This window comes from Leptodactylus fuscus, chromosome 4, assembly GCF_031893055.1.
Source record: "Leptodactylus fuscus isolate aLepFus1 chromosome 4, aLepFus1.hap2, whole genome shotgun sequence".
NCBI lineage: Eukaryota > Metazoa > Chordata > Amphibia > Anura > Leptodactylidae > Leptodactylus > Leptodactylus fuscus.
In genome coordinates this window covers 155851024-155866290 of record NC_134268.1, presented here as the reverse complement: position 1 = coordinate 155866290, position 15267 = coordinate 155851024, and the positions used below count along the sequence as shown (strand labels likewise).

Genomic DNA, 15267 nt, shown 5'->3' with positions numbered 1-15267 from the left:
AGCGATAACCCCAAGTGCATGACATAACTGAAGAGCACCAGATGATTGCCCATGTCACAACATCGACATAGGAGGAAGAAAGAGGGGGCCCGAAAGATGTGAGAGATGGTGAGTAGAGATGAGCGAACAGTGTTCTATCGAACACATGTTCGATTGGATATCAGGCTGTTCAATGTGTTCGATTCGAATCGAACATCACGTGGCAAACTCCAAAAAAATTTGATTCCCCTCCCACCTTCCCTGGTGCTTTTTTTTGCACCAATAACAGCGCAGGAGAGGTGGGACAGGAACTACGACACCGGAGGCATTGAAAAAAATCGGAAAAAGTCATTGGCTGCCGAAATCAGGTGACCTCCATTTTAGACGAATAGTGGATTTCAAATCCGGGTCATATGAGAATGTGAACTTTGTGACTATGAGACAGGGATAGCTGTACAGGCAGGGATAGCTAGGGATAACCTTTATTTAGGTAGGAATGTTATTAAAAATAACTTTTTGGGGCTCTATCGGGTGTGTAATTGTGATTTTTGTGAGATAAACTTTTTCCCATAGGAATGCATTGGACAGCGCTGATTGGCCAGAGTACGGAATTCGACCAATCAGCGCTGGCTCTGCTGGAGGAGGCGGAGTCTAAGATCGCTCCACACCAGTCTCCATTCAGGTCCGACCTTAGACTCCGCCTCCTCCGGCAGAGCCAGCGCTGATTGGCCGAAGGCTGGCCAATGCATTCCTATGGGTATGCAGAGACTTAGCAGTGTTGAGCCAGTTCTGCTCAACTACACCATGTGCCGGTCAGCCCATCAGATGTAGCAGAGCTGAGGGTGCACTAGAACCCTTATGCACACTCGGCTCTGCTACATCAGATGTAGCAGAGCCGAGGGTGCACTAGAACCCTTATGCACACTCGGCTCTGCTACATCAGATGTAGCAGAGACGAGGGTGCACTGGAACCCCTGTGCAAACTCAGCTCACGCTAATAGAATGCATTGGCCTGCGCTGATTGGCCAATGCATTCTATTAGCCCGATGAAGTAGAGCTGAATGTGTGTGCTTAGCTCAACTACTCCACCGGCGTAGTTGAGCAAAGCACACACATTCAGCTCTACTTCATCGGGCTAATAGAATGCATTGGCCAGCGCTGATTGGTCGAATTCCGTACTATGGCCAATCAGCGCTGGCTCTGCTGGAGGAGGCGGAGTCTAAGATCGCTCCACACCAGTCTCCATTCAGGTCCGACCTTAGACTCCGCCTCCTACGGCAGAGCCAGCGCTGATTGGCCGAAGGCTGGCCAATGCATTCCTATGGGAATGCAGAGACTTAGCAGTGTTGAGCCAGTTCTGCTCAACTACACCGTGTGCTGGTCAGCCCATCAGATGTAGCAGAGCCGAGGGTGCACTAGAACCCTTATGCACACTCGACTCTGCTACATCAGATGTAGCAGAGCCGAGGGTGCACTAGAACCCTTATGCACACTCGGCTCTGCTACATTTAGTGACCCTCCAGACACGGATTTGGGTTTCCCCCTTAACGAGTATATGTTCCCCATAGACTATAATGGGGTTCGAAACCCATTCGAACACTCGAACAGTGAGCGGCTGTTCGAATCGAATTTCGAACCTCGAACATTTTAGTGTTCGCTCATCTCTAATGGTGAGTATAATTTTTTTTTTTTTAATTTTGTACACCTTCCTAGGGCCTACGCCTATTATACTCTGGGGTCTGAAGATTATAATAATTTATCGCATATCATGTTATAGTGACCATTTTAGTTCACCTGAAACAAAATCCAAATTGTTTGGTGTTGTTAAAAAACTAGCAACTTGGAATGATCGGGATGAATCCAGCACGTTGGCATCTGATTTGCCCAAAACTGGTTACAAGGAGTCTGTCAGCAACAAAAATGTTATTAAACCAACCCCAGTACTTTATAGTGCTATTTTTTGTTTGTAGAATGACTGCTTAATTATAAACAAAAACCCCACACAGTACAATCTTCCCCACAGTGCCCCCCCCACACACACACAGTGCAATCTGTCCCACCGTGGTCCCCACCCAGTACAATCTGGCCCGCAGTGGCCCACACAAACAGTACAATACGCACCGTAGTGGCCCTCACACACAGTACAATCTGCCCCGCAGTGGCCCCCACAAACAGTGTACAGTGCCATAGGTTCGTCATCACTGGCCTAGGGTTTGGCTTTCCATTCTTCAAATCCACTTGGGGACTCAAAGACTCAAAGAATGGAAACCTAATCCCCTTAAAAAGTGGTTACCCTCAGAAACCCACGGACACCTGTTTTCCGCCTGAAAAATGTGGAGAAAAAAGTCCTGATTCTGTGACTTTTCGCTTTGAAATTTTTTAGCGGATTCGGAAACAGAAACCCCAAATGTACACTAGGCACAGGTGTGAATCCACCCTAAGTGGACACCATAACAAGTGCAGTGGAATTGAGGGATTTTATCCATAAAAAGCCCAAATCATTGTATATGATTCTGATTCCTTATATTGATAATAACTAGAGATGAGCGAACAGTGTTCTATCGAACTCATGTTCGATCGGATATTAGGCTGTTCGGCATGTTCGAATCGAATCGAACACCGCGTGGTAAAGTGCGCCATTACTCGATTCCCCTCCCACCTTCCCTGGCGCCTTTTTTGCTCCAATAACAGCGCAGGGTAGGTGGGACAGGAACTACGACACCGGTGACGTTGAAAAAAGTAGGCAAAACCCATTGGCTGCCGAAAACATGTGACCTCTAATTTAAAAGAACAGCGCCGCCCAGGTTTGCGTCATTCTGAGCTTGCAATTCACCGAGGACGGAGGTTTCCGTCCAGCTAGCTAGGGCTTAGATTCTGGGTAGGCAGGGACAGGCTAGGATAGGAAGGAGAAGACAACCAACAGCTCTTGTAAGAGCTAAATTCCAGGGAGAAGCTTGTCAGTGTAACGTGGCACTGACGGGCTCAATCGCCGCAACCCAGCTTCCCAGGATCCTGAATGGAATACACTGTCAGTGTATTCCCGTATACCCGATATATACCCCGATACCCGTTCCAACGGTGTGCCCCCCCACCTTCACCCCAGAAATACCCTGCAAGTCCCCTAGCAATAGAATTGGGGCTATATACACCCACAATTTTTACTACTGGTATACAGTGCCATTGTCTGACTGGGAATTCAAAGAATATATTGGGAATACAAATACCCTCATTTCTTGCTACTGCCATATAGTGCCAGTTTCTGACTGGTAATTCAAAGAATATATTGGGGTTACGTGCACCCACAATTTTTACTACTGGTATACAGTGCCATTGTCTGACTGGGAATTCAAAGAATATATTGGGAATACAAATACCCTCATTTCTTGCTACTGCCATATAGTGCCAGTGTCTGACAGGGAATTCAAAGAATATATTGGGGTTACGTGCACCCACAATTTATACTACTGGTATACAGTGCCATTGTCTGACTGGGAATTCAAAGAATATATTGGGAATACAAATACCCTCATTTCTTGCTACTGCCATATAGTGCCAGTGTCTGACTGGGAATTCAAAGAATATATTGGGGTTACGTGCACCCACAATTTTTACTACTGGTATACAGTGCCATTGTCTGACTGGGAATTCAAAGAGTATATTGGGAATACAAATACCCTCATTTCTTGCTACTGCCATATAGTGCCAGTTTCTGACTGGTAATTCAAAGAATATATTGGGGTTACGTGCACCCACAATTTTTACTACTGGTATACAGTGTCATTGTCTGACTGGGAATTCAAAGAATATATTGGGGTTATAAATACCCTCATTTCTTGCTACTGCCATATAGTGCCAGTTTCTGACTGGTAATTCAAAGAATATATTGGGGTTACGTGCACCCACAATTTTTACTACTGGTATACAGTGCCATTGTCTGACTGGGAATTCAAAGAGTATATTGGGAATACAAATACCCTCATTTCTTGCTACTGCCATATAGTGCCAGTTTCTGACTGGTAATTCAAGGAATATATTGGGGTTACGTGCACCCACAATTTTTACTACTGGTATACAGTGCCATTGTCTGACTGGGAATTCAAAGAATATATTGGGGTTATAAATACCCTCATTTCTTGCTACTGCCATATAGTGCCAGTTTCTGACTGGTAATTCAAAGAATATATTGGGGTTACGTGCACCCACAATTTTTACTACTGGTATACAGTGCCATTGTCTGACTGGGAATTCAAAGAGTATATTGGGAATACAAATACCCTCATTTCTTGCTACTGCCATATAGTGCCAGTTTCTGACTGGGAATTCAAAGAATATATTGGGGTTACGTGCACCCACAATTTTTACTACTGGTATACAGTGCCATTGTCTGACTGGGAATTCAAAGAATATATTGGGGTTATAAATACCCTCATTTCTTGCTACTGCCATATAGTGCCAGTTTCTGACTGGTAATTCAAAGAATATATTGGGGTTACGTGCACCCACAATTTTTACTACTGGTATACAGTGCCATTGTCTGACTGGGAATTCAAAGAGTATATTGGGAATACAAATACCCTCATTTCTTGCTACTGCCATATAGTGCCAGTTTCTGACTGGGAATTCAAAGAATATATTGGGGTTACGTGCACCCACAATTTTTACTACTGGTATATAGTGCCATTGTCTGACTGGGAATTCAAAGAATATATTGGGGTTATAAATACCCTCATTTCTTGCTACTGCCATATAGTGCCAGTTTCTGACTGGTAATTCAAAGAATATATTGGGGTTACGTGCACCCACAATTTTTACTACTGGTATACAGTGCCATTGTCTGACTGGGAATTCAAAGAATATATTGGGGTTATAAATACCCTCATTTCTTGCTACTGCCATATAGTGCCAGTTTCTGACTGGTAATTCAAAGAATATATTGGGGTTACGTGCACCCACAATTTTTACTACTGGTATACAGTGCCATTGTCTGACTGGGAATTCAAAGAATATATTGGGGTTATAAATACCCTCATTTCTTGCTACTGCCATATAGTGCCAGTTTCTGACTGGTAATTCAAAGAATATATTGGGGTTACGTGCACCCACAATTTTTACTACTGGTATACAGTGCCATTGTCTGACTGGGAATTCAAAGAATATATTGGGGTTATAAATACCCTCATTTCTTGCTACTGCCATATAGTGCCAGTTTCTGACTGGTAATTCAAAGAATATATTGGGGTTACGTGCACCCACAATTTTTACTACTGGTATACAGTGCCATTGTCTGACTGGGAATTCAAAGAATATATTGGGAATACAAATACCCTCATTTCTTGCTACTGCCATATAGTGCCAGTTTCTGACTGGGAATTCAAAGAATATATTGGGGTTACGTGCACCCACAATTTTTACTACTGGTATACAGTGCCATTGTCTGACTGGGAATTCAAAGAATATATTGGGGTTATAAATACCCTCATTTCTTGCTACTGCCATATAGTGCCAGTTTCTGACTGGTAATTCAAAGAATATATTGGGGTTACGTGCACCCACAATTTTTACTACTGGTATACAGTGCCATTGTCTGACTGGGAATTCAAAGAGTATATTGGGAATACAAATACCCTCATTTCTTGCTACTGCCATATAGTGCCAGTGTCTGACTGGGAATTCAAAGAATATATTGGGGTTACGTGCACCCACAATTTTTACTACTGGTATACAGTGCCAATTTCTAACTAGGAATTCAAAATGCGCAAGGCTCCCGGAAAGGGACGTGGACGAGGCCGTGGGCGAGGTCGGGGGAATGGTTCTGGGGAGCAAGGTAGCAGTGAAGCCACAGGGCGTCCCGTGCCTACTCCTGTGGGGCAGCAAGCATTGCGCCACTCCACAGTGCCAGGGTTGCTTGCCACATTAACTAAACTGCAGGGTACAAACCTTAGTAGGCCCGAGAACCAGGAACAGGTCTTGCAATGGCTGTCAGAGAACGCTTACAGCACATTGTCCAGCAGCCAGTCAGACTCTGCCTCCTCTCCTCCTATTACCCAACAGTCTTGTCTTCCTTCCTCCCAAAATTCCGAAGCTTTACAGAACAATAACCCAAACTGTCCCTGCTCCCCAGAGCTGTTCTCCGCTCCTTTCATTCTCCCTCAACCTGCCTCTCCACGTCACGATTCCACGAACCTAACAGAGGAGCATCTGTGTCCAGATGCTCAAACACTAGAGTCTCCTCCATCTCCGTTCGATTTGGTGGTGGATGACCAGCAACCCACCCTCATCGACGATGATGTGACGCAGTTGCCGTCAGGGCATCCAGTTGACCGGCGCATTGTGCGGGAGGAGGAGATGAGACAGGAGTTGGAAGAGGAAGTGGTGGATGATGAGGACACTGACCCGACCTGGACAGGGGGGATGTCAAGCGGGGAAAGTAGTGTGGCTGTTGAGGCAGGTGCAGCACCAAAAAGGGTAGCTAGAGGCAGAGGCAGAGGTCAGCAGCTTAGGCGAAGCCAGGCCACACCCGGAATCTCCCAAGATGTTCCAGTTCGTACCCAGCCCCGAAAAACTCCCACCTCGAGGGCACGTTTCTCGAAGGTGTGGAGTTTTTTCAAGGAATGCGCCGAGGACAGATATAGTGTTGTCTGCACAATTTGCCTCTCGAAATTGATTAGGGGCTCTGAGAAGAGCAACCTGTCCACCACTTCAATGCGCCGTCATTTGGAATCCAAGCACTGGAATCAGTGGCAGGCAGCAACGGCAGGACAAAGGCCGCCTGCCGTTCACGCCACTGCCACTGCCTCTGCCACTGCCTCTGCCTCTGCCACTGCCACTGCTGACTGTGCTGGCGATGCACTCCAGAGGACGAGCCAGGACACCACTTCATCTGCCTCCGCCACTTTGTTGACTTCTACCTCATCCTCCCCTGGTCCTGTCTTATCTCCTTCTCCTGCACCATCAAAGGCACCATCAGGCGTTTCTTTACAACAACCCACCATCTCTCAGACATTGGAGCGGCGGCAGAAATACACTGCTAACCACCCACACGCGCAAGCCTTGAACGCCAACATCGCTAAACTGCTGGCCCAGGAGATGTTGGCGTTCCGGCTTGTTGAAACTCCCGCCTTCCTGGACCTGATGGCAACTGCGGCACCTCGCTATGCCGTCCCTAGCCGTCACTACTTCTCCCGGTGTGCCGTCCCCGCCTTGCACCAGCACGTGTCACTCAACATCAGGCGGGCCCTTAGTTCCGCGCTTTGCACAAAGGTCCACTTGACCACCGACGCGTGGACAAGTGCATGCGGACAGGGACGCTACATTTCACTGACGGCACACTGGGTGAATGTAGTTGAGGCTGGGACTGCTTCCCAAACTGGCCCGGTGTACCTCGTCTCCCCGCCTAACATTCCTGGCAGGGACACGAGAAGAACACCCCCCTCCTCCTCCTCCTCTACCGCCTCCTCCTCCGCCACCGCCTCCTCCTCCGCCACCGCCTCCTCCTCCGCTGTTAGATTGACCCCAGCTACGAGTTGGAAACGTTGCAGCACTGGCGTTGGTAGACGTCAGCAGGCTGTGCTGAAGCTGATCAGCTTGGGGGACAGACAGCACACTGCCTCCGAGGTGAGGGATGCCCTCCTCGATGAGACGGCAATATGGTTTGAGCCGCTGCACCTGGGCCCAGGCATGGTCGTTTGTGATAACGGCCGGAACCTGGTAGCAGCTCTGGAGCTTGCCGGACTCCAACATGTTCCATGCCTGGCCCACGTCTTCAACCTAGTGGTGCAACGTTTCCTAAAGAGCTACCCCAATGTTCCAGAGCTACTGGTGAAAGTGCGGCGCATGTGCGCCCACTTTCGCAAGTCGACAGTAGCCGCTGCTAGCTTAAAATCTCTCCAGCAACGCCTGCATGTGCCACAACACCGGCTTTTGTGCGACGTCCCCACACGCTGGAACTCAACGTTTCAGATGTTGAATAGAGTGGTTGAGCAGCAGAGACCTTTGATGGAATACCAGCTACAAAACCCTAGGGTGCCACAAAGTCAGCTGCCTCAGTTTCACATCCATGAGTGGCCATGGATGAGAGACCTTTGTGACATCCTACGGGTCTTTGAGGAGTCCACAAGGAGGGTGAGCTCTGAGGATGCGATGGTGAGCCTTACAATCCCGCTCTTGTGTGTTCTGAGAGAATCCCTGATTGACATCAGGGATAACTCAGATCACACAGAGGAGTCAGGGATAGCATCCGATCCGTCACAGCTGGAGAGTAGGTCCACACATCTGTCCGCTTCACTGCGTTTAATGGAGGAGGAGGAGGAGGAGGAGGAGGAAGAAGAGTTGTCCGATGATGTGATGGTGATACAGGAGGCTTCCGGGCAACTTCGAATCGTCCCATTGTTGCAGCGCGGATGGGTAGACATGGAGGATGAGGAGGAAATGGAGATTGAACTTTCCGGTGGGGCCAGAGGAGTCATGCCAACTAACACTGTGGCAGACATGGCTGAGTTCATGTTGGGGTGCTTTACAACCGACAAGCGTATTGTCAAAATCATGGAGGACAACCAGTACTGGATCTTTGCTATCCTTGACCCCCGGTATAAAAACAACATCTCGTCTTTTATTCCGGTAGAGGGGAGGGCCAATCGCATCAATGCTTGCCACAGGCAATTGGTGCAGAATATGATGGAGATGTTTCCAGCATGTGACGTTGGCGGCAGGGAGGGCAGTTCCTCCAGTAGGCAACCAAGTTCTCACCGGTCCACACAAACGAGGGGCACACTGTCTAAGGTCTGGGACACCTTGATGGCACCCCCTCGCCAAAGTGCCGCCACGGAGGGTCCTAGTGTCACCAGGCGTGAGAAGTATAGGCGCATGTTGCGGGAATACCTTTCCGACCACAGCCCTGTCCTCTCCGACCCCTCTGCGCCCTACACGTATTGGGTGTCGAAGTTGGACCTGTGGCTTGAACTTGCCCTATATGCCTTGGAGGTGCTGTCCTGTCCTGCCGCCAGCGTCCTATCTGAGAGGGTGTTCAGTGCAGCCGGTGGCATCATCACTGACAAGCGCACCCGTCTGTCAGCTGAGAGTGCCGACCGGCTCACTTTGATAAAAATGAACCACCACTGGATAGAGCCTTCATTTTTGTGCCCACCTGTGTAAAGCACCCCAACATGAAACTCCATGTCTGTACTCAACCTCTCCAATTCCTCCGCATCCTCATACTCATCCACCATAAGCGTTGCACAATTCTGCTAATACTAGGCTCCCTCCAACATGATTTCCCCCAACTCTGCTGGTTAGAGGCTCCCTCCACCCTGATTTCCACCAACTCTGCTGGTTAGAGGCTCCCTCCACCCTGCTTTCCCACAACTCTGCTGGTTAGAGGCTCCTTCCACCATGAATTTGCCCAAACTGGGCTGTTTAGAGGCTCCCTCCACCATGAATTGGTCCAAACTGGGCTGGTTAGAGGCTCCCTCCACCATTAATTGGTCCAAACTGGGCTGGTTAGAGGCTCCCTCCACCATGAATTTGCCCAAACTGGGCTGTTTAGAGGCTCCCTCCACCATGAATTTGCCCAAACTGGGCTGTTTAGAGGCTCCCTCCACCATGAATTGGTCCAAACTGGGTTTTTTAGAGGCTCCCTCCACCATGAATTGGTCCAAACTGGGCTGGTTAGAGGCTCCCTCCACCATGAATTGGTCCAAACTGGGGTGGTTAGAGGCTCCCTCCACCATTAATTGGTCCAAACTGGGCTGGTTAGAGGCTCCCTCCACCATTAATTGGTCCAAACTGGGCTGGTTAGAGGCTCCCTCCACCATGAATTTGCCCAAACTGGGCTGTTTAGAGGCTCCCTCCACCATGAATTGGTCCAAACTGGGTTTTTTAGAGGCTCCCTCCACCATGAATTGGTCCAAACTGGGCTGGTTAGAGGCTCCCTCCACCATGAATTGGTCCAAACTGGGGTGGTTAGAGGCTCCCTCCACCATGAATTGGTCCAAACTGGGTTTTTTAGAGGCTCCCTCCACCATGAATTTGCCCAAACTGGGCTGTTTAGAGGCTCCCTCCACCATGAATTGGTCCAAACTGGGCTGGTTAGAGGCTCCCTCCACCATGAATTGGTCCAAACTGGGGTTTTTAGAGGCTCCCTCCACCATGAATTGGTCCAAACTTGGCTGTTTAGAGGCTCCCTCCACCATGAATTGGTCCAAACTGGGGTGGTTAGAGGCTCCCTCCACCATTAATTGGTCCAAACTGGGCTGGTTAGAGGCTCCCTCCACCATGAATTTGCCCAAACTGGGCTGTTTAGAGGCTCCCTCCACCATGAATTTGCCCAAACTGGGCTGGTTAGAGGCTCCCTCCACCATGAATTGGTCCAAACCGGTTTTTAGAGGCTCCCTTCACCATTAATTGGTCCAAACTTGGCTGTTTAGAGGCTCCCTCCACCATGAATTGGTCCAAACTGGGTTTTTTAGAGGCTCCCTCCACCATGAATTTGCCCAAACTGGGCTGTTTAGAGGCTCCCTCCACCATGAATTTGCCCAAACTGGGCTGGTTAGAGGCTCCCTCCACCATGAATTGGTCCAAACTGGGGTTTTTAGAGGCTCCCTCCACCATGAATTGGTCCAAACTTGGCTGTTTAGAGGCTCCCTCCACCATGAATTGGTCCAAACTGGGGTGGTTAGAGGCTCCCTCCACCATTAATTGGTCCAAACTGGGCTGGTTAGAGGCTCCCTCCACCATTAATTGGTCCAAACTGGGCTGGTTAGAGGCTCCCTCCACCATGAATTGGTCCAAACTGGGTTTTTTAGAGGCTCCCTCCACCATGAATTTGCCCAAACTGGGCTGTTTAGAGGCTCCCTCCACCATGAATTGGTCCAAACTGGGCTGGTTAGAGGCTCCCTCCACCATGAATTTCCCAAAACTTGGCTGTTTAGAGGCTCCCTCCACCATTAATTGGTCCAAACTGGGCTGGTTAGAGGCTCCCTCCACCATGAATTGGTCCAAACTGGGGTTTTTAGAGGCTCCCTCCACCATGAATTGGTCCAAACTTGGCTGTTTAGAGGCTCCCTCCACCATGAATTGGTCCAAACTGGGGTGGTTAGAGGCTCCCTCCACCATTAATTGGTCCAAACTGGGCTGGTTAGAGGCTCCCTCCACCATTAATTGGTCCAAACTGGGCTGGTTAGAGGCTCCCTCCACCATGAATTTGCCCAAACTGGGCTGTTTAGAGGCTCCCTCCACCATGAATTTGCCCAAACTGGGCTGGTTAGAGGCTCCCTCCACCATGAATTGGTCCAAACGGGTTTTTAGAGGCTCCCTTCACCATGAATTGGTCCAAACTTGGCTGTTTAGAGGCTCCCTCCACCATGAATTGGTCCAAACTGGGGTGGTTAGAGGCTCCCTCCACCATTAATTGGTCCAAACTGGGCTGGTTAGAGGCTCCCTCCACCATTAATTGGTCCAAACTGGGCTGGTTAGAGGCTCCCTCCACCATGAATTGGTCCAAACTGGGGTTTTTAGAGGCTCCCTCCACCATGAATTGGTCCAAACTTGGCTGTTTAGAGGCTCCCTCCACCATTAATTGGTCCAAACTGGGCTGGTTAGAGGCTCCCTCCACCATGAATTGGTCCAAACTGGGTTTTTTAGAGGCTCCCTCCACCATGAATTTGCCCAAACTGGGCTGTTTAGAGGCTCCCTCCACCATGAATTGGTCCAAACTGGGTTTTTTAGAGGCTCCCTCCACCATGAATTGGTCCAAACTTGGCTGTTTAGAGGCTCCCTCCACCATGAATTGGTCCAAACTGGGGTGGTTAGAGGCTCCCTCCACCATTAATTGGTCCAAACTGGGGTGGTTAGAGGCTCCCTCCACCATTAATTGGTCCAAACTGGGCTGGTTAGAGGCTCCCTCCACCATTAATTGGTCCAAACTGGGCTGGTTAGAGGCTCCCTCCACCATTAATTGGTCCAAACTGGGCTGGTTAGAGGCTCCCTCCACCATGAATTTGCCCAAACTGGGCTGGTTAGAGGCTCCCTCCACCATGAATTGGTCCAAACTGGGGTTTTTAGAGGCTCCCTCCACCATGAATTTGCCCAAACTGGGGTGTTTAGAGGCTCCCTCCACCATGAATTTGCCCAAACTCTGCTGGTTAGAGGCTCAATCCACCCTGATTTTCAAAACAAATGTTGGTGCCAACCTCAACTTACTACAAGGGCCAAATTCACTGCTGGTGACAAGCTCTCCTCACTGCAAGTGCCAAATACACATGTTTCAAGGTGTTTTCCTACTGTCAGAGAGGTGGTATTGAGTGTGTAAAGTGTGTAGTTGTTAGGCTGTGATGTTGGGGTAATAGAGGGTCTTTGGTGTGTTAGATGCCCCCAGACATGCTTCCCCTGCTGTCCCAGTGTCATTCCAGAGGTGTTGGCATCATTTCCTGGGGTGTCATAGTGGACTTGGTGACCCTCCAGACACGGATTTGGGTTTCCCCCTTAACGAGTATCTGTTCCCCATAGACTATAATGGGGTTCGAAACCCGTTCGAACACACGAACATTGAGCGGCTGTTCGAATCGAATTTCGAACCTCGAACATTTTAGTGTTCGCTCATCTCTAATAATAACAACAGGTATAATAAAAAATAAACACTTGCAGAAAATGATTACCTAGGTTTAATTGTAAAACCAGCTTTGATTTTTTCAGCTCCAGGGTGATATAGTCTCCTTGTTGTCCTTCACCATGAAAGAGAACTCCTTCACTTGCAGAGCTTTTGAATTTTAGTGAGATGACATCTTTTTCAGTTGCCATCTTCCTGTCTTTGAACTGATAGGATAGAACAGTGTTACCATCAAAATTGATGACATCAGCCCCTATAAAAAAAAGAAGGAATAGTTAGAAAACAATGAATGAGAATTAGATTTGCTATTGTAGTCACTGGTGTAAACATGGAATATCTTTAGTACAAGGTGGAGCATCTTTTAGCACAGTGCGGCATATCTTTGACACGTCTTGGTACATCAAGTTTGGGCTAAAAAATTTTGACATTCTAAACATGTCGGTGTTGATTCTCAGAAAAAGGGGGAGTTGCTTAAATATGCCATTATGTGTCAAAGATGTGCCAAAATAGTGTTGAAAAATTCTGTCTAAAAGCCTAGATGGTGGTATAAACTCAGGCCTGGTTCAGTTCCTGGTATTCCATTCGGGGTGTCTACTTGGGGACCACACAAATGGAAACCTATACACATTAAAAAGCGGTGAGCTAAGAAACCACACAGACCCCATAATGGGGTCTGTGTGGTTTCCGCACGGAGAGACAAGTTGTGCTTGCATTTCTTTTCTCTCTGCATGATTCGTGTGGACAACGTGCAATAAACACATGGACCTCATTATAATTTATGGGGTCCGTGTGTTTTCTTAGCTAACCACTTTTTAATGTGTATAGATTTGCATTTGGGGGTCCCCAAGCAGACTCCCCGAACAGAATAACGAACGTAGTTGTGAACCAGGCCTGAGACTAGACAGTGTAAAGAAACACCAGATTTATCATCCATCATTAGTCACTGGTGAACTTTCACTTTGTATTATTAGTAAATCTGGGCCTAAGTGCGAATTAATATATATTGTTTATTCACTATTTTATAACTAGGAATTAGAAAACATCAATCCCACTAAAGAGCAAATGAATAAGATCGGACATTGTTGACATAAACAATCTACTAAAATAAATTACATCAAGGTACCCCATATGATCATATAATCTTCTGCACATACTATATTTCAGAAAGAGTCTAAGCACAGAGTAAGTACTGTACCCCTAGAAGCATGGCATCTCCTCTGGGTTAGGGCAGGTTCTCACCTGCGCCTGGTCTCCGCTTTGTGGGATTCTATTTTCTGCCCGAGAAACTGGACAGGAGATGGAAACCCGGCAGTCAGTGTTCGCCCGTGAGCGTCTTCTGGCCTCTATGGCGAAACTGTTTTTTTTTTAACTGTACACAAAGTCCTGCATGTCCGACTTTGTGTCCGGTTAAAAAAAAAAGTTTCACCGTGGAGAGGCAGAAGACGCTCACGGGAAGACACTTTGCAAACCCATTCAAGTGAATGGGTTTGAAAACTTTTTTCCATCTCCTGTCCAGTTTCTCGGGCAGAAGACGGAAGCCTGAAAAGCGGAGATCAGGCGCAGGTGTGAACCTGCCCTTACACTTAACATAGGATGGGAAACTAGAACATAAATAATTTAAATAGGTTTTCTCCACAAATATACCATAATTAAATGTGTAAAGAATTAAAAGGTAAATATTTTTGTTAATACAAATAAAGTTTTTAATTAACCATTTTAGACGTGGGAAGAATATGCAAATCTGTCTCCCAAGATGTAAACAATACATCTTGTAAACAATTACATCTTGGGAGACAGATTTGCATAGTCTTCCCATTTTCCCTTGCAGTGGAGCAACTATGGCTGTATAAGTCTCCACACACCTGAGAAGGTGGTCTCTCCCTAAGGATAGACGTCATCCCCATAATCATTTTAGACGTGACAGTCTTTTGCTTTGACAGATTGCCAAAGACTATGACCATGCATGCAGGAACTTTCTATGGTTTGGCACTTGTCAAAAAGTCAGTCATGATTTTCTTATTGTGATCAGGTTATGTTCTTGCTCATGCACTGTCCCTGCCTGTTTCTGTTTTCCTCTATGGAAAGAAAACTTGGCAACAGTATTGGTCTCAAATTGTGGTTGAGTTTCTTACAAGTGTCAGCTCATAGAAAGTTTCAGCATTAATGATCATATTCATTTCAACCTGTCAAGACAAGTTTGTCACCACTAAGATAGTTAGAGAAAGTGTTTAATTTGCTACAAAATGTATAATTATTTATATTTACAAAATGTTCACATTGTATTTGCCTACAAATTGAAATGCGGTTACATTCGTGTGACAAACCCTTTAACATTCAAGACTTTGGTATAAAACCACTTAAAAAAAAAAAAATCTCAATGATGGGCTACTAAACTACATTATGTGTCCACACTTAATGGATCTTCAGTTTGGTTCTGCATTCCACTTCTTTGTGAATGCATTTCGGCACAATATCACAACCTACATGAGGCTGCAGTTCATCCGCACTCACTAGGTGATCACACATTGACACAACTAAAAAAGTTAGTGTTAATTTATCACAAAAACAATATTATTTTTTTTTTTTTTAGAAAAGCTGCTTATTTTTCCTAACACAAGTCTAGTTATATCCTCCTAATCTTTGTTTCCAAGCATTTTACATGTCACTCCTGCAGCCATTGGGTTGCT

At 47.1% G+C, this 15267-nt stretch overlaps 1 protein-coding gene across 1 annotated transcript in view; it reads right to left on the bottom strand.

Annotated features, from left to right (window-relative positions):
* The window catches only part of CNTNAP2 (contactin associated protein 2), a 1390705-nt gene that overhangs the window by 706094 nt on the left and 669344 nt on the right, over positions 1-15267 (bottom strand). The window contains exon 5 of the mRNA XM_075271239.1: positions 12630-12833. Within this exon, the coding sequence (XP_075127340.1) occupies positions 12630-12833 (204 nt within the window). The remainder of the gene's footprint in view (positions 1-12629; positions 12834-15267) is intronic.